The 19,613-nt window shown below is 44.3% G+C and overlaps 1 protein-coding gene across 2 annotated transcripts in view; it reads right to left on the minus strand.

Moving 5' to 3' along the window:
- Window positions 1–6,503: 6,503 nt before the first annotated feature.
- Window positions 6,504–19,613, minus strand: part of ACER2 (alkaline ceramidase 2) — a 30,986-nt gene continuing 17,876 nt past the window's right edge. For both annotated transcript variants that reach the window (XM_075931493.1, XM_006129982.4), the window contains exons 4-6: window positions 16,068–16,205; window positions 12,404–12,541; window positions 6,504–8,384 (exon numbers count right to left, since the gene is read on the minus strand). In XM_075931493.1, coding sequence (XP_075787608.1) covers window positions 8,198–8,384; window positions 12,404–12,541; window positions 16,068–16,205 — 463 coding nt within the window. In that variant the 3' untranslated portion in view covers window positions 6,504–8,197. The remainder of the gene's footprint in view (window positions 8,385–12,403; window positions 12,542–16,067; window positions 16,206–19,613) is intronic.

The raw sequence follows: 19,613 nt of genomic DNA on the forward strand, positions 1-19,613 counted from the left end.
AAAGAGAGTAGTAAAATACACACCTTGGACTTCAAAAAAGCAGATTTTGACTCCCTCAGAGACCTGATGGGCAGAATCCCCTGGGATGCTAACATGAAGGGAAAAGGAGTTCAGGACAGCTGGCAGTATTTTAAAGAAGCCTTATTGAAGGCACAGAAAGAAACCATCCTGACACGTAGCAAGAGAGGCAAACATGGTAGGAGACCGGATTGGCTTACAGGGGAAATCCTTGGTGAACTTAAGCACAAAAAGGAAGCTTACAAAAAGTGGAAATTTGGACAAATGACCAGGGAGGAGTTTAAATGTATAGCTTGAGAATGCCGGGGGGTTATCAGGAAGGCGAAAGCGCAAATGGAATTGCGACTGGCTAAGGATGTGAAGGATGTGATCAGAGAGGGTGTGCGGCTCCTACTGGATGAAGGAGGTAACCTAGTGACTAATGATGTGGGGAAAGCTGAAGTACTCAATGCTTTCTTTGCCTCTGTATTCACGGACAAGGTGGGCTCCCGGACTGATGTGCTAAGTGATGCAAGAAGAGATGAAGATGGCCAGCCTGTGGTGGGTAAAGAACAGGTTAGGAACTATTTAGAAAAGCTAAACGTACGCAAATCCATGCGTCCAGACTTAATGCATCTGAGGGTACTGAGGGAGTTGGCAAATGTCATTGAGGAGCCTTTGGCCATTATCTTTGAAAAGTAGTGGAGAACGGGAGAAATCCTGGATGATTGGAAAAATGCAAATGTAGTGCCCATCTTCAAAAAAGGGAAGAAGGACGATCCAGGGAACTATAGGCCAGTCAGTTTTACCTCGGTTCCTGGAAAAATCATGGAAGGGAACCTTAAGGAATCCATTTTGAGTCACTTGGAAGAGAGGAAAGTGATTAGGAACAGTCAACATGGATTCACAAAGGGCAAGTCGTGCCTGACCAATCTGATTAGCTTCTATGATGAGGTAACTGGCTCTGTGGACGTGGGAAAGTCAGTGGATGTTATATACCTTGACTTTAGCAAGGCTTTTGATACGGTCTCCCACAATATTCTTTCTAGCAAGTTAAGGGAATGTGGATTGGATAAATGGACAGTAAGATGGACAGAAAGATGGCTAGAAGGCCGCGCCCAGCAGGTAGTGATCAACGGCTCAATGTCAGGATGGCGGTCGGTTTCTAGCGGAGGGCCCCAAGGTTCGGTTCTAGGACCGGTTTTGTTCAATATCTTTATTAATGACCTGGATGAGGGGATGGATTGCACCCTCAGCAAGTTTGCGGATGTGACTAGCTAGGGGGAGAGGTAGATAAGCTTGAGGGCAGATATAGGGTCCAGAGTGACTTAGACAAATTGGAGGATTGGGCCACAAGAAATCTGTTGAGGTTCAACAAGGACAAGTGAAGAGTCCTGCACTTGGGACGGAAGAATCCCAAGCATAGTTACAAGCTGGGAACCACCCAGTTAAATAGTAGTTCTGCAGAAAAGGACCTAGGGATTACAGTGGATGAGAAGCTGGATATGAGTCAACAGTGTGCCCTTGTAGCCAAGAAGGCTAATGGCATATTAGGTTGCATTAAGAGGAGCATTGCCAGCAGATCCAGAGATGTCATTATTCCCCTTTATTCGGCTTTGGTGAGGCCACATCTGGAGTATTGTGTCCAGTTCTGGGCCCCCCACTACAAAATGGATGTGGACGCATTGGAGAGGGTCCAGCGGAGGGCAACCAAAATGATTAGGGGGCTGGAGCATATGACTTATGAGGAAAGGCTGAGGGAGTTGGGTCTGTTTAGTCTGCAGAAGCGAAGAGTGAGGGGGGATTTGATAGCAGCCTTCAACTTCCTGAAGGGAGATTCCAAAGAGGATGAAGAGAGGCTGTTCTCAGTAGTGACAGATGGCAGAACAAGGAGCGATGGTCTCAAGTTGTGGTGGGAGAGGTCCAGGTTGGATATTAGGAAAAACTATTTCACTAAGAGGGTAGTGAAGCACTGGAATGGGTTACCCAGGGAAGTAGTGGAGTCTCCATCCCTAGAGGTGTTTAAATCTCGGCTTGACAAAGCCCTGGCTGGGTTGATTTTAGTTGGGATTGGTCCTTCCTAGAGCAGGGGGCTGGACTTGATGACCTCCTGAGGTCTCTTCCAGCTCTATGGTTCTATGATTCTATGCACACAATCTGAAGAGGAGTGAGTTTCTAGTTAAAAGGTGAGTCAAGCTTCCAATTAAACTATACTTTAACAAAGAGGGCCCAATCCTCCTGTCTGGCAGAGCAGGCCTTAGTGTAGGACTGACAGGATGTCAGAGGGGCAAATGTGATTTTACAGGTCTTTAGAGTCTCCCTGGTCCTGGTGCTATTCAGACACCTACTCACAGCACAACTTAGAACAGCCAAAAGATGTTCAGTGCTATTTTAAGTTGTACGCAGATTTTCAAACAGCTGGGTCGAATCAGAGTACAGTGACTATCTGGCCTCATGCTCTTTTGTCTAGGAAATGGGGTGCAAAAATGAGTACCATGCAGCTATCACTGGATCAATAATACCCTGGATTTTCTACATAATTCGTTATGGCCCTTTTTTAGATGCTTGAGCTGCTCACAGAATCGCTAAGGACCTGATTGTACTGATGAAAAATACTAACCACTGAATTCAAAATTTAAGGGTTGAGGGTGGTCTCTATGCTCATTTCAACTATTCATTTCAGAAAAGCTAATGCTTAATACTTATTTTTCAAGTTTATGGGAGCGTACACTATGTTTGACATATAATTCTGATGTGTTCACAGTGATTTGTATTTTCATGATTATTTCAGGTACTCTATCTGAACACCAGTCAACATTAATAAATGTAGTTTACATTGCTGAATAAAAGCTGGAGTGGAGCCTATTGAAATGATACAGCATCTTTGTTTTATATTGCTAAACCGCTAATTTTACTCTTTGTTCCACAGCAGATTTGTATTTGTTTTTACTACACATTATTGACAAATGTAAACCCTAGTTCTGGAGTACCATACCTAAGTGAAATCCTCAACCTCAGTGTGGCCCCTTCACACTGAGGGTAAGTCTAGACTACATGCCTCTGTCGCCAGAGGCATGTAGATTAGGCTACCAGACATAGGAAAATGAAGCGGCGATTTAAATAATCGCCGCTTCATTTAAATTTACATGGCTGCCGTGCTGAGCCGACAAACAACTGATCAGCTGTTTGTTGGCTCAGCGCAATAGTCTGGACGCGCGGGTGGCGACATCAAAGGTATTTGTCGACCACCCAGGTATGCCTCCTGGGATGAGGTTTACCTGGGTGGTTGACAAATACCTTTGATGTCGCCACCCGCGCGTCCAGACTACTGCGCTGAGCCGACAAACAGCTGATCAGCTGTTTGTCGGCTCAGCGCGGCAGCCATGTAAATTTAAATGAAGCGGCGATTATTTAAATCGCTGCTTCATTTTCCTAAGTCTGGAAGCCTAATCTACATGCCTCTGGCGACAGAGGCATGTAGTCTAGACGTACCCTGAGTAAAATGGACCAGACAGGCATAAGGAACCTTGAAAGCCCCAGTTCCAACAAAGGGAGGTTTCCCCCAGTGCAGGCACTGCATGAGACAGCCATGAGGCTGCCCTATGAGGATCCACTTACAAATCTGACACAGGGGGTGTACTGCGGGTGGATCTAGGAGTGGGAGGGGAGAACTGGAAAACAGGGCCATGTCATGCAGTATTGTGAAAATTTCAGGCAGTGCTGTGACTTCCATCAGACTCCCAGGACTGCCCTATAAAACTTATATAGCCCTAAGAGGCCTAAGTTATTCAGGTGGCCATATCAGTCCCTGAAGCAATCAAGGACCAGCGTAGCACAAAGATTAAGGTGCCTTAATCATCCTCTCAGCAGATTCAGTTATTTGCTGTACTTCTTAGAGAGACAACACAGAATCTCATGCCTAGTGTCTGATTTGTCAGAGGCTCAGTGGCTCCCTTTGATTTCATCTGCTGTGCTGGGAAAAATCAAGCCTAAGTACTTCAGTGTGGACACCCTCCCAAAATAATCAAAGGATGCTATTGAGAATATGGATCTGTGTGCTTGGGTCTCCACTGGGTGTTAGGTATACTTCTGAACTATAGGGAAATAAGGCCCTGCAAACCAGCTAGTATTCTGCAATTGACTTTAATGGGAACAGGATTGGACCATTGAAGTGAAAAAAGTTGGCTGCAGATCCTACTTAAAAGGGTTTTTTTCCCCCTCAGCCTAAATGATACATACTGCAAGGAGAGAGAGAAAACAAACACTGTAGACAAATTGGAAGAGTCATTGATTTGCCTTTAGTGTGTGTGTGGGGGGGGTGTCTGATTCTCAACTGTTCTGTATTTCCTATTATTGTTGAGTACAGTGTTGTGGTAGCACTTTACATTGATGCTAATGTTTTGGCAGCATTTTGCATTGCTAGAAATAACTAGGTGCAGGGCAGCTGAGAGTCAGATCATGCCTTTTCATCCTGTTAGTCACTGATGATTTTTCCAATTAGACTAACGTGCCCATTGGCGCAGGGTAAGTTTAGGTTCACGCCATGTTATAGTTGTGTTTTCCTCTAGGACCATGTTCTAATAAATAACCATGTTATTCAGGCACACGGACAGTGGCGCTTGAAACAGGAAGGTTTGATCAGTCTAGCGTGACATACCACTTTCTTCAGACATCTTTTGTATTTCTGTAATGAAGAACTCAGCAGCATTTGGGATGAACTGTTTTTCTACAGGACTATTTGTACCAGACTCTCCAGTGTGCTATATTCACTTCATGATATACCACAGGCAGATTCTGGGGCCCTAAGGCTAGCACAGCTGACCAATGGAGGTATCTCTAGTACAGGGGTGGGCAAATACTGGCTCTCGGGCCAGATATAGTCCACCAGGATTCGTTCCTGGCAGGCCCCCACCACTATATTTATCTGCATGGCCACAGGTACCAGTGATTGCGGCTCCCATTGGCCACAGATTGCCATTCTGGACAATGGAGCTGCAGGAAGCAGTGTCCTGGTTCACGCTGCTTCCGCAATCTGCAGCCAATGGGAACCACGATCGATGGTACCTATGGCCATGCAGGTCAATATAGTGCGGGGGGGGAGGGCTGCCAGGAACTAACCTGGGTGAACTGCTGATGTGTTATTGTCCACTCCTGGCCTAGTATCTAGGAACCCTTTGCTGGTATAGAGCCAAGGTAGTGGCTCCTTCACCAGCCTTCACCTCCTCGCTGTGGGATAAACAGTTTGGCTGAGGCCTCTCTATACCCCACTGATCCCCAGGTGCTACACTATTTCCTTTGAGGTGATTTAAGCTACACCAGGAGGCCAGTCCAACATACTGCCAGACCAGCACTGGGGGAGCAGATCCTTGCATTTTCTCCCTTGCCCAGCTCCACGAGAGCTGCACTGTTGCACAGCAGAGGATCTGGGTGGTCATCTCTCAGTAGTATATGCTCAAATAAAACCTGTTGTAAAGTTCACTTCTGTGACAAGAGTAGCTCAATGTAAGAGAACGCTCAAAGTCCTCGGACCTCATTCTCCTCTTGCTTATACCAGTGTAAGTTAGAAATGGTTCCACTGAAGCCAATGGAGCCAAAACTGAGATAAGATAGCAAAGAATCAGGCTGTCAGTGTGCGATACTGAAGAGCTGGTTCCACCTGACAGCTCTACAACACTCATCATCAGTTATCAGGCTTTGTTTCATAAAAGTACACAACCATACTTCCCATCTAAGCAAAATTAAAGTGTTAGGTGTTAGAATAAGGTAAAGCAGAAATATCCCCGAGACTCGTTATATATGGACCAGATCTGGGTAACAGTCACAACTCCCAAATGCAATCCCAAGTAAAGCAATAGAGGTCTCAGCTAACTAGAAAAGCATAATTATTACAGCTATAAATTACTAGGTTTGCATATTTAACAAACTGGAATAAAGTAATGCTCTATGAGCACTTCAGTTTGATTTTTCACAATACATATTGTAAAACTAAAAATTATCTTTTATCCCTATAAGTAATAATATATATTCTAAATGGAGGGAAACTTTATATATTACTGTAGAGATTTTAATCACATTGACTCCTAGTTATGGCAACAAAGTAAGATATTGCTTAGAAGTTAAATATTTTAGAGAGGCAGACCAGAACCTGAAATTAATTCCTTGAACCCACTCTCGGGGTACGTCTAAACTATATGGCTCCGTCGACGGAGCCATGTAGATTTGTTTGTTTGGCAAAGTCAAATGAAGCCGCGATTTAAATGATCGCGGCTTCATTTAAATTTACATGGCTGCTACGCTGAGCCAACAAACAGCTGATCAGCTGTTTGTCCGCTCAGCGCGCTAGTCTGGATGCTCCCCTGCCCACATCGAAGCCCTTTGTCGGCAGCCCCGGTAAACCTCATCCCACGAGGAATAACGGGGCTGCCGGCAAAGGGCTTTGATGTCGGCAGGGGAGCGTCCAGACTAGCGCGCTGAGCGGACAAACAGCTGATCAGCTGTTTGTCGGCTCAGGGCAGCAGCCATGTAAATTTAAATGAAGCCGCGATCATTTAAATCGCGGCTTCATTTGACTTTGCCTATGTGTCTAATCTACATGCCTCTGCTGACAGAGGCATGTAGTCTAGACACAGCCTCATAGTTTTGGAACTAGTTTGGATCTCAAACTGTATGGATCCTCTCTCCTGGTTCGGTTACAGCCAGACTCTCACAAGAGCAGCTGATCAAAATAGATAAAGATAGCAGAAGTCTCAGAAGATCAGTGACTTCTTCAACTTGCATTCTAAAAACTTGTGAAAATATCTTGCAAGATTTCAGTTCAAGTGACTTTCAATCATAGCCTTAACTAGCAAAAAGAACAGGAGTCTTAAAACTACACTTGATTTAGATACTATCCCTTATGTTTTACAAGACAGGTTCATATAAAGGGCAAAATTATGGCACACATTCCTTCAAAGAATATAATCATTGACGTTTTAAACTTAATTGTTTAGTGAAAGGGAACACAAGCCCTAAATACGATTTTAAGTGGTCATTTACCTTTATAATTGCATTCATTGCATTGCACTAGTCAGAAACTAACTCTCACCAACTGAACTTGGAGTCTAAGGTTTTGTTTTATGTATTAATAGTTTAATAAATAGTTTAATCCAAACTTTAATGTTAATAGTTTAAGATGGAATTTTCAAAATTGCTGGGTATTGGCTGAACATTACTCCCAGTGAAGTTATTGGTACAAATCCCATAGAATTTTGAGGGAACAGTTTAGGCTAGTGCCAAATGTTTTGAAAGTCTCACCCTTAAACTTTACCACATTTGAATATATGCACACATATATACACATACACTTACGTTTGTAATGGCTAGCAGGTTCCTCTACAACCCCAAACAACCAACAGAACCAATATGAAAAGAGAATCAAGCTCTCATTATCCTGTGTTTTGGCCTAAGTTGAAAAATATCTTTAACTTTGATATTTGGAAAGAATTATATCATGGTGGATGCTACACCAAAAATCAGAGTGTAAACCAAACCCAGAGGCTACGTCTAGACTGGCATGATTTTCCGCAAATGCTTTTAATGGAAAAAATTTCCGTTAAAAGCATTTGCGGAAAAGAGCATCTAGATTGGCATGGACGCTTTTCCGCATAAGCACTTTTTGCGGAACAGTGTCCGTGCCAATCTAGACGCACTTTTGCACAAAAAAGCCCCGATCGCCATTTTCACGATCGGGGCTTTTTTGCGTAAAACAAATCTGAGCTGTCTATACTGGCCCTTTTGCGCAAAAGCTTTTGCGCAAAAGGACTTTTGCCCAAATGGGAGCAGCATAATATTTCCACAAGAAGCACTGATTTCTTACATGAGATCGTCAGTGTTCTTGCGGAAATTCAAGCGGCCAGCGTAGACAGCTGGCAAGTTTTTCCGCAAAAGCAGCTGCTTTTGTGGAAAAACTTGCCAGTCTAGACACAGCCAGACAGTGTTACTGCAGGAGTTATAATATAAATGTGCAAGCACACCATAAATAATCTTCTGGCCTCCTCTCCAGAAAAGAAAGGAAAGGTCATCTTTTACCATGTGTTAACAAAACACATTACTTGTGAACACCATATGTATATCACTCAGAACAAACAGCCTTAGATGCACCTTTATCTAATCACTGTCTGTAGTGAAAAAACAGACTGTACCCTCCACTAGGTGCTTGACTTCATGTAATCTTCACAGATGATTTCTTTTGTGCGCAAAGGAGGGTGACATAGGGAACACCAATGAAAGCCCATTTTTCACTGGGCCAGAACTTTATGACAGGGCCCTGCTCAGGGACCTCAGAGACAGCATCGAAGTAGGCAAAACAAACACAGCCTAGGTAAGCAGCAAGACAAATGAGGATGTGCCTAAGAACAGAAAACAAAAAGGAAAAAAAAACTGTCATATGGCTTTAGTATACGTGTCGAATAGATCACCAAGTTTTCAGCCCAATGCCTTTCTCTTATCCCTCCTGAGCATGGCTAGTGCCAATCCCTGTTCTTTTTGGACTAACAAGATGTAGCATATGGAAAACTATCATAGAATCACAGAACTGTAAGGAAACTTGAGAAGTCATCAAGTCCAGTCACCTGCACTTATGGCAGGACCAACTACTATCTACACCATACTGGACAATGTTTGTCTAACCTGCTCTTAAAATCTCCAATGATGGAGATTCCACAACCTGCTTAGGAAGTTTATCAGGGTGCATCTACACAGCACCATAGGTCAAAATAAGATACCCAAACTGAGCTTTACAAATTGCTTATTATTTCAAAATAGCTTATTTCAAAATTTGGCGCTGTCTACAGAGCACTTATTTTGAAATAAATCACTATTCTGAAACATCCCTTACTCCTTGTGGATTGACGTTTATTTGACAGGAATGTCAGAATAACATGCCCATTATATTTTGAAATAATGGGCACACTCAAAAGACGTGGAATAGCTATTTCAGGATATCTCTGCAGTATAGATGTAGCCTTACAGTGGTTATCCACCTTGAGAGTTAGAAGGTTTTTCCTAATGTCCAACCTAAATGTCCCTTGCTACAATTTAAATCCCTTGCTTCTTGTCCCATTCTCCAGTAATTTTTCCTCACTCCTAACATCCTTTTAGGTATCTGAAAGCTATTACATCCCCTCTCAGTCTTCTCTTTTCCAGACTAAACAAACCCAATTATTTCTTTCAATCTACCCTTATAGGTCATGTTTTCTAGACTTTTGAGCATTTTTGTTGCTCTTCTATGGATTTTTTCCCCTACTTTACAAATCTTTCATGAAATGTGGCACCCATAACTGGACACAATACTCCAGCTGAGACCTAATCATAGTGGAGTAGAGTGAGTGGAAGAATTATTTCTTGTATCCTACTTACAATACTCCTGCTCACATCCCTGAGGGTGTGTCTAGACTACATGGATCCATCGACGGAGCCATGTAGATGAGTTTACTAGACATAGCAAAATAATCACCGCTTCATTTACATCAAAATGGCTGCTGCACTGTGCCGATCAGCTGATTGTCGGCACAGCGCGGTAGTCTAGATGGGGATCAGCCGACCCCAGAACCCTTTGTCATCAGATCCTTTATGTAAGTGTGCAACTGATCGTTCCTTCCTAAGTGGAGTACGTCCTTGTTGAATTCCATTCTTTTTACCTCAGATAATTTCTCCAGTTGGTCCAAATCATTCCGAATTTAATCCTCTCCTCCAAAGCATCTGCAAGCCCTCCCAGCTTGGTATCATCTGCAAACTTTATAAGAGTAGTCTCTATGCTATTACTTAAATCATTAATGAAGTTATTGAACAGAACCAGACCTAGAACTGATCCCTGCAGAACCCCACTCATTATGCCCTTTCAGTATGTGAAACCATTGATAGTTACTCTCTGGGGCCTGGTCTACACTACAGCAGAAGGTCGACTTAAGATATTCAATTCCAGCTACATTAATTATGTAGTTGGGAGCTGACGTATCTTAAATCATGTTTCTATGCCAGCCACACAGTGGGAAGTTGATGGGAGCAAACGCTCCCGTCAGCTTCCCTTACTCCTTGTGAAGAACAGGAGTACCAGTGCTGTTGGAAGCGCCCTCTGAGTTTGATTTAGCACAGGGGTGGGCAAGAGGCTGCCAGTGGGCCGGACCCGACCTGCCAAGCCAACAGACCTGGTCTGCGGCCGCTTCACTGGAACCCTGAGACAGGGCCGGTCCTAACCAATTGGCGGCCCTGGGCGACTACCCGACTTGCCTATAGGGTTCCCAGATGGTTTTTAAAAAAATACCAGACAAAAATTTGTCAAGCAAAAAGAAAGAAAAAAAAGCTGGGGGGAGAATTTGGGAGGTCGGGCCAAAATTCAGTCACGGCCCGCCCCTAACACCAGCTCTGTCAGTGGCCCTTTGAAAATGGTGGCCCCGGGCCCATAAGACACCTTAGATAGAGAACAGCTCACACTTTAAAAAGCCAGCTGCTCTCTGCTCTGGACAGTTGGGGAGGGAGGAGGGAGACTTCTCACGCTGTTCCCGCCCCCTGCCCCCCAGCAAAATATCTCAGCTCCCATTGGTCAATCTCTCAGTTTCTGGCCCTAGACCACGTGCCAAAATCTTGGAGTCCCCTCCACCCCCCCGGACATTAAAAATTATTGCCCACCCCTGATTTAGTGGGTCTATCAAACCCTGGAAAATCGACCGCAGAAGCATCAATCTTCCACGTAGTGTAGATGCAGCCTTGGAATGGTTATCCAACCAATAATGCATCCACCTTATAGTACAGGCAGTCCCCGGGTTACGTACAAGATAGGGACTGTAGGTTTGTTCTTAAGTTGAATCTGTATGTAAGTCGGAACTGGCGTCCAGATTCAGCCACTGCTGAAACTGACCGCCAGTTCTGACTTACATACAGATTCAACTTAACAACCCCAAGCGTCCCCAAGTCAGCTGCTGCTGAAACTGATCAGCGCTGATTCCAGGAAGCCTGGGGCAGAGCAACTCTGCCTCGGGCTTCCTGTAGTCAGCGCTGGTCAGTTTCAGCAGCGGCTGACTTGGGGACGCCTGGGGCAGAGCAGCTGGGGTGCTGCTGGGTTGCTCCAGTAGCACCGCTCCTCGGCGCTACTGGACCAACCCAGCAGCACCCCAGCTGCTCTGCCCCAGGCGTCCTGATTCAGCCACTGCTGAAACTGACCAGCAGCGGCTGAATCAGGACCTGGGGCGGAGCAGCTGGGGTGCTGCCGGGTTGGTCCAGTAGTGCCCAGAGCGGCGCTGCAGGACCAATCGGCAGCGCCCCAGCTGCTCTGCTCCAGGGTCCAAAACAAAAGCCTGGTCTGCTGGGGGGGGGCACACTAGCCGTGCGCCCCCCCCCCAGCAGACCAGGGACACCGGGAGCAGAGCCGCAGCGGCAGCGGGGTGCCGCGCCTCTGAGGCTTTGCTCTGGCAAAGTCTCAGAGGCGCGGGACCCCCCCACGGCTGCGGCTTCAGTCCCGGTGCCTGTGGTCTGCTGGGGACCGTCCCCAGCAGACCACAGGCACCCGGACTGGAGCGGCAGCAGCGGCGGTTCCCCGCGCTTCTGAGGCTTTGCTCTGGCAAAGCCTCAGAAGCGTGGGAACCCGCCCGGTGCCCCTGGTCTGCTGGAGACGGTCTCCAGCAGACTAGGGGCACCAGAGCAGCTTACGAACGGGGCTTTCTCGCCCCGGAGCTCGCAGGTAGCAATCCGCTACCTCGACCTCCGGGGCGAGAAAGCCCCGTTCGTAAGTGCGGATCCGACATAAGTCGGATCCGCGTAAGTCGGGGACTGCCTGTAACTCCATGTAGGTTGTATTTCCCTAGTTTATTCATGAGGTTATGTGAGACTGTATACAAATATGCAGTGAATTGTAGCATTCTTGATCTAAACTTGATGACTTTTGAATATGCTGCAAAAAGCCACTTACACTGAGTTGGGGGAGAATATTGAGAGTATGGCCTTGAATAAAAGGGACTTTTATTCAAATATGGATAGGTATGAAGGAGTGGCACTGAGCTCTAACCTTCCTTAACTATCTGTCTGCTTTTATGGCTTTTTTAAGGACGGAAAGATTTCTCATCTCCCAGACCCACTGTTTCAGACTCCTAATATTGCATAGGTTTGCACTTGGAAGGTTCAGCATTCATGAGGACTAGAAATTTTGCTTTCAGTAAAAGTGAAGTTAGAGTCTGCAGAAACTGAACAGGCCTGAGGGGCACATAAATCTATTAAGTGGATGGGATGTGTGTACATTCCTGATTGGAAGTCTTTTACCAGTAAAGCTGTTCATCATGGGAAAGGAATAATATTCAATGCAGAAGACAGCTTATGTGAATACATCTGTATTAAGGATTTCTCTTTAAATGAAACAAAGTTTACACACAGTACTTACCATACACAGTGCAAATATGGGAAGTTAAATGAAGACAAGATCTCACAATATGCTTTGTCACTGATCCAGCAGAAAAGTGCTAATAACCACCAAAGACCTGAAAAGAGACCTAGCTTGTACACACGCAAGTTGTCGCACCTAAAAAAATGACATAAGAAAAGGAAGAAGCCATTATCAGTCACTATAGAGTTTGGTTTTATTCAGCTTTGGGGTGTAATCCAGAACATTAGGCTGCACAACTTTAAGAAGCCTGCAGCTGCTTTACACACAATGAAGCATTCTGAAAGAGTCATATGTAGAGGAACTTTTACTTACTATCTACTCCATCAATTTGAGGTGTTGTCACAGTCAGAAAAGAGACTATGCAAATAAAAATTAAGTTTACTCAGTAGCTCTGCTCCTGGATTCTTAATTACTGAAGCACAGCTATTGGACAACATTTTTTTTTTACTCTTGTTAGGACTACAGCCAAATAAGTTCTAGAGGCCTGAGCTGGAATCCATTCTCCTTGAAGCATCAGCAATAGCCCTAATCCTGCCACAAAAACCATGACAATTCAGGAATCTGCCTGTCCAGTTCTCTTTGCACGATAGAGACCTAACTGCCAATTACAGCATCTTTTTTTTAACTTGGGGTGATGCATAAGAAATACCCACCTTGACTTTCAAATATCAGGGTGAGTTCTGCATGGTAAGCAGTTACAAGAAGAGGGGGGAAAACTAAAATTACTATATTTTTACTTGTAAACTAAGAAAAATTGATTTAGAGATTGATTGGGAGATGATAAACATGGAACTCTCCTATGTCACTATTAGCAAGTCACTTTCCAGACAAGAACTACACTTGAAGTCTTTCATTTTTAATTTGTTTTTAAGATCAAGATTTTAATTAATTGACACCCATATAAATGAAATGTTTAGTGTGTTTCACGTTTTAAGATGGAGATATACCTATCTCATAGAACTGGAAGGGACCACTAAACTCATTCTGCCTTAGGAAAAGAACAAATATATTTAAGTAAAATGTTTACCATTTTAACGCAGAGTGTTTTTTCTGATTGTTAGAGGCAGTGGTAAAGTGGATTGTTAGAGATTAGTGGTAAAGCTACTAGAAACTGGTTACAAGTCTTTTGCACTGGAGTTTTTACTAGCTTTGCCAAAAATACTCAGATTGGAGTATGGTTTACAAGAACTGGTTAAACACAATTTGGACCCAGTCACACTGATAGAACACAAGGGAAAGCTAGTTAAATTTTTTTAAATTCTGTCTTTATCAAAACATTTCTTTGCATTTAGAATTTAAGTAATCTAAAATCTGTTTAGACAAAAAAAAAAACCCTAAATTTTGGGTCAAATTTTCACTTAGTCCTTTGAGGTAGCAATCATTGAAAAACATTTATGTAATATAAATATATGTTTTCTAAACGGGGGTTAATGATTTTTTCTACACATTACTAATTTAAGTAATCTACAGTTCCAAATAATATTATCCTAAAAGTTGAAACATCTCCAAATGCTTTGACAAGAGCAATTTAACTGGTGTTGCATGCTTCTGAACTTCAGAAATAAAATTCCCAATCTAGGTTAAGCTGGAGTTTGACTGCGGATTGAGGAAACTAACCTGCTGGGGAGGGAAAAGAGCCATCTGTTGTGGCCATAAGCAGCTTGGCCTGTCGTTGAGCTGCTCTGCCCTCCAAAGCAGGTGTCAATGTATGTACAAGGAATTAGCTTACACTGCATGGCCTGCAAAGTAGGAATACTCTTTTTTTTTTTTTTTAATGTAATGAAATTTGTTCACCTCAATTTTGGGAAGTGATTAAATTCTGTGCTGGAGCCTGCCCCTAGTTTTGCTCAGTAGCCTAGATTTCTTGTGGCATTAAATGTTACTTATTCAATCAGAGAATTCAGTATACGAGTTATGCAATATGAGGTCTCTTGGGACAGGACCTTTTTATTATATGCTGGCTAGGATGAAGTGTGGATCAGCTTTGTTGGTCTTTCTACAAAAAGAAAATTATGCTTCTGGTTTTGCAAAAAATACCCTTCATGGGCCGAATTTGGCCCACGAAGCCACCAGATCTGACTGGTGGATGCAGTGGGGAGCCTCAGGCAGATGCCCTGCCTTTCCCCTGCATGCTGCGGAGAAAATTGGCTGTTGCAGCCTTGCGTGATTCTGAACACTTGTGAATCCTGGGGAGGGGAAGCTTCAGGCGCTGCTCCAGCACCCAGCACAATCCCATTGGCCTGTTTCCAGCTAATGGGAGCTGCCTGTTGTCAACAGGCCTCTTGCGAAGCACTCTCCTCCCTTTCACTCAGGCTCATAGCTGTTCAAAAACCACATGGCCCCTGTAGCCAGTATGGGGGCAGGGCAGGTAGCGAGTCTGCTTGGGAAGGCTGCTGGCTGGGAGTCAAGCAAGTAAATCTCCCAGCTAGAGAATGCCTCTGGCACTCCAACCTTTTGCCTCCCTGCCCCACATAACCCAAACCCTCTGCCCCCATATCCTCTCCAAGATCCTGCACCCCAATCCCCTTCCCCAGGTCATAACCCAAACCCTTTGCCCCACCTCCTGCACCCATATCCCCTCCCAGATCCTGCACCCCAATCCCCTTCCCCAGGTCACAACCCAAACCCCTGTACCCCCTCCTGCACCTTTGTCCCCTTACCCAGGTCACAACCTCCTCTTGCCCAAAGTCACAAATCAAGCCCCTGTTACCCTAGTTCCCCAACCCAGGACACAACTTCATACTTCACCCAAACTCCCTCCCAGATGGCCCTGGGCTGTATGCGGCATTTCATACCAGCAGACCCCGGGATCCATGCATCGCTGCTGCTTTGAAGCACCCACTCCTCTTTCCCCTCCTTGCTGCCTCTTTCTGATTGAAAGAGCGACTAGTCGACTAGCGTATCAACTAGCCTATAAGCATTTGCTTATTGGATAGTCGACTAGTCGTTCACATCCCTACTAGGAAGCATAATTTAAATGTCTATTAATAAAAATTACCACAATGTGTTTCTGTAACAATAACATTCGTTATTCTTACAGAGCCAGCTCACACTACCATCATGACAACACCACAGGGGCTGCACTAGATTACACTTGGAATTTATCGTCATCTTCTTCCTGTCCTCTGTGCCTTGGGTGTGTGCGTGTGTGTGTCAGAACTATTGGGCTTGCGTGTGTGTGTGTGTGTGTAAGTCAGAGCTGTCTGTTCTCTACCATCCCAGTTCCCACTAGGGGTGCGTCTACACTCCACCCTTACCTTGAAATAGCTTATTCTGAAATTTCGCGAAGTCTACACAGTGCCAAATTTCGAAATAGAGCACTATTCTGAAATGGCCCTTACTCCTCATGGAATGAGGTTTACAGGCATGTTGGACTAGCAAGACCATTATATTTTGAAATAACGGGCTTGCTCAAAAGATGCAGAATAGCTATTTCGGGATACTTCCAATATCCCAAAATAGTGCCGCAGTGTAGATGTAGCCTTGGGGAGCAATGAACCCTTTAGTACGCAGACTGAGATTCTGCCTAGCCTGTATACGAGTCATGCATTTGAAAGGTGATATGCCCAAAAATTCAAAAATTATATTTGTATCTATAATGAAACCCTCAAAAAACAAGCACCAAGAAAGGCTGCTTCACACACAGAAGAAAGACACTTACCTCTTCAACTCTGCAATAAGCAAAGCTGTGCAGGGGACACCTAGTGACATTAACGAGATGTTGTTGATAGAAGGCTTGATGAATGCAAGGCATGTAGTAACTCCAGAAAGGACACCGACTACAGCTTTAAATCTGGCCCTGAATAATTAAAGTGTACATTTTGTTTTAAATTAAAAATAAACAAGAAAAGGCAACAATAATATCTTTAAAATATTTAAAATTGTTGTAAACAAAATTTTATTTCCCTGAAAAGGTAAAAGAAATGACACACACTATGACAACAACATGATATGTACAGAATATCTACTTTGGCCTCTGACCTGGCAAAGACTTTAACTTTGCATACGTGTATGTCAGGTGCATAAGTCTTCTCAAGACTGAAGCCTGGACAGTTTCATGTTTTATATGCACATGCTGATCATAAATATTTGAAACTGAGGTCCACATTCTGATCTCTCTTATTCCATTATAAATTGTGAGCTATTCCACTGCATTCAACTGGGTTACACCACTAGCAATGTTGCCAATTCTCATTATTTTACGAGTATCATGATATTTATTATTTTCCTTAAAGCTCTATCTACTGTAATCATATTATGTGAGCATCTCAGCTTTTATCTATTATACATTTTGAGGCGTCTTTTTGTGTATTTGTTTGTGTAAAATAAAATTATACTTTGTGATTACCTACAGATATCAAATTTTGCATAAACAATCCTGCTACTTAAATTAGCTGAATGCACTAGGTTTTACACCTGAATATGCTGGACAAAAGGTTTAAATAATTAGTTTTGTTTTTCATTGGAAAAAAGTCATGATTATTATGATTAGAGTTCATAAAAAATATTTGCCAACAAAATTAAAATCAAGTCACCTATTTAACTGTCATTCTAGTGCAAAGAACATTTTTACTTTTACAAATCACAAAATAATTCAAATTAGTTATGGAAGGAGTAATGGAGTTTCTGATTTGAGAGTTTCTGATTCAAATTTACTATGTATTATGTCTACACTACCACCCTAGTTCGAACTAGGGTGGTAATGTAGGCAACCGGAGTTGCAAATGAAGCCCGGGAAATTCAAATCCCGGGCTTCATTTGCAACTCGGGTTGCCCACCTTACCACCCTAGTTCGAACTAGGGTGGTAGTGTAGACATACCCGAAGGTACTTATTCAATAAAATGAATAATGTTTGAAGTTGAAATCCTACAAATTTAAAAGTGTTTTTATTTCCCTTTTGCAAGCACTTTAATAAAAAACTCTATCACATATATTTAATTTCTTGAACTTTCCTATAAGTGTAATCTAGGCAAAATGACTTTGCCCGATCAACAACAGGCCTTACCTGCTAGATTTTAATAAGGTTTGTTTCTAACCCTCCTAGTGCTGAGGAAAGCTTGCAAACCCAAAGCTTGAAATCTAAAGATTCAATACCTCCCAAGGAAAATACGGAGATTTTTAGCTTGAGATGATTTTTTATATTGATTCTGAAAATCAATTATCTTAGGGGGCCTGACTTGTGGGGTTGGGTTTCTTTTTCTTTCTCTTTTGAAACTTCAGGTTTTCAGGTTTCACAATGCTCCCAGTATAAATAAAAGGAAGGATCAAACCCTACATTTGCATACAGAACGATACATTCAACATTTAAATTCACCTTAAACTCTATTTAAATTTTGAATTTGACAGGCTGTATCAGTAGTGGGTAAGCTGAAGCCCATAGACCCCATCTGCCCCCGCACGCACGTACCTCTTATGCACTGGGGCACTGGAGCCCCACACTTCCTATTCTTCTCCATCCCAATACTTTTGGAGCACCATGAATTGCCTGATTCTCGCTCTGTCCTTGCTCTGCCCCCTCCCTCCCAGAGCTTGAACTCTGCAAACAGACATTCCAACTGGGGGAGGAATGGGGAGGAGCGGGAATCAAGTGATTCATGGTGCTTTGAAAGTGTTCAGAGGGAGGGGAAGGAGCAGGAAGTGCAGAGCTCTGGTGACCCAATGTGCGGGAGGAAGTGGAGCACACAGGAGGTCCCGGGCCCACAGATATAACTCCAGTGGGCCTCGGCGTTCTATGGCCCACTGAGATGAAGGAAGGCCAGTCATGTGACTCTTGCTTGCTCATCGCTGAGCTACATTCTTTAAACATCATGTTTCTGGGGTGCAATCTATGGAAGGGAAAACATGTCCTAATGGCAACATTCCTGGGGGACTTTTGGAGGAAGCTCTAAAACAGAGGTGAAGAGCTGATTACGATTGGTGCACGTCTACACTTGCACCCTCTTTCGAGAGAGGGATGCAAATGAAGACATTCGAAATTGCAAATGAAGCTGGTATTTAAATATCCCGTGCTTCATTTGCATATTTGTGTTATGGCGCTATTTCAAAATAGCACTATTTTTAAATAAAAGATACTGTTAAGACACGGTTATTTCGAGAGAAAACCCTTCTCTCGAAATAACTGGTAAGCCTCATTGTATGAGGAATAAGGGTTATTTTGAGAGAAGGGTTTTCTCTCGAAATAACCGCAACTTAAAAGCATCTGTTATTTCGGAATAGCGCTATTTCGAAATAGCGACATAACGTGAATATGCAAATGAAACACGGGATATTTAAATCCCAGCTTCATTTGCAATTTTGAATGTCTTCATTTCATCCCTCTCTCGAAAGAGGGTGCAAGTGTAGACATACCCTCACATACCATATCAATTAACATCTTAGGACTATCCAAAATAAACAGAGTCCACCTTGACAGTCTGCAATGCTAAGTGTATGAAGTACTTAATGCAGTTAGATCATACTGGATATCAAATTCAATACAGGCAGTCCCCGGGTTACGTACAAGATAGGGACTGTAGGTTTGTTCTTAAGTTGAATTTGTACGTAAGTCGGAACTGGTACATATTGTACCCCAGGTGTCCCCGATTCAGCCACTGCTGAAACTGACCAGAGGCTGACTACAGGAAGCCCGATGCAGAGCTGCTTTGCCCCGTGCTTCCTGGAATCAGCCACTGATCAGTTTCAGCAGCAGCTGACTTGGAGACACCTGGGGTAGAGCAGCTGGGGTGCTGCCAGGTTGGTCCCCGCAGCGCCGAGGTGCGGCACTGCGGGGACCAACCCGGCAGCGCCCCAGCTGCTCTGTCCCAGGCGTCCAGATTCAGCCGCTGTTGAAACTGACCAGCAGCGGCTGAATCGGACACGCCTGGGGCAGAGTAGCTGGAGCGCTGCTGGGTTGGTCTGGTAGCGCCGACCCTTGGCGCGGCGGGACCAACCCAGCAGCACCCCAGCTGCTCTACCCCAGGCGTCGGCGAGAAAAGCCTGGTCTGCTGGGGGGGCGCACTAGCTGTGCCCCCCGCCCAGCAGACCAGGGAGACGCGGAATGGCTTTTCTCGCCACGGAGGATGCGGGTGGTGGGACCGCGGCGAGTCTCGGCGGTCCCGCCGCCCGCGTCCTCCGCGTCGAGAAAAGCCGCTCCGCATCTCCCTGGTCTGTTGGGGGGGGGGGCGCTAGCTCTGCGTCTCCCTGGTCTGCTGGGGGGAAGCGCCCCCC

The sequence above is a fragment of the Pelodiscus sinensis genome, chromosome 6, assembly GCF_049634645.1.
Source record: "Pelodiscus sinensis isolate JC-2024 chromosome 6, ASM4963464v1, whole genome shotgun sequence".
Classification (NCBI taxonomy): Eukaryota; Metazoa; Chordata; order Testudines; family Trionychidae; genus Pelodiscus; species Pelodiscus sinensis.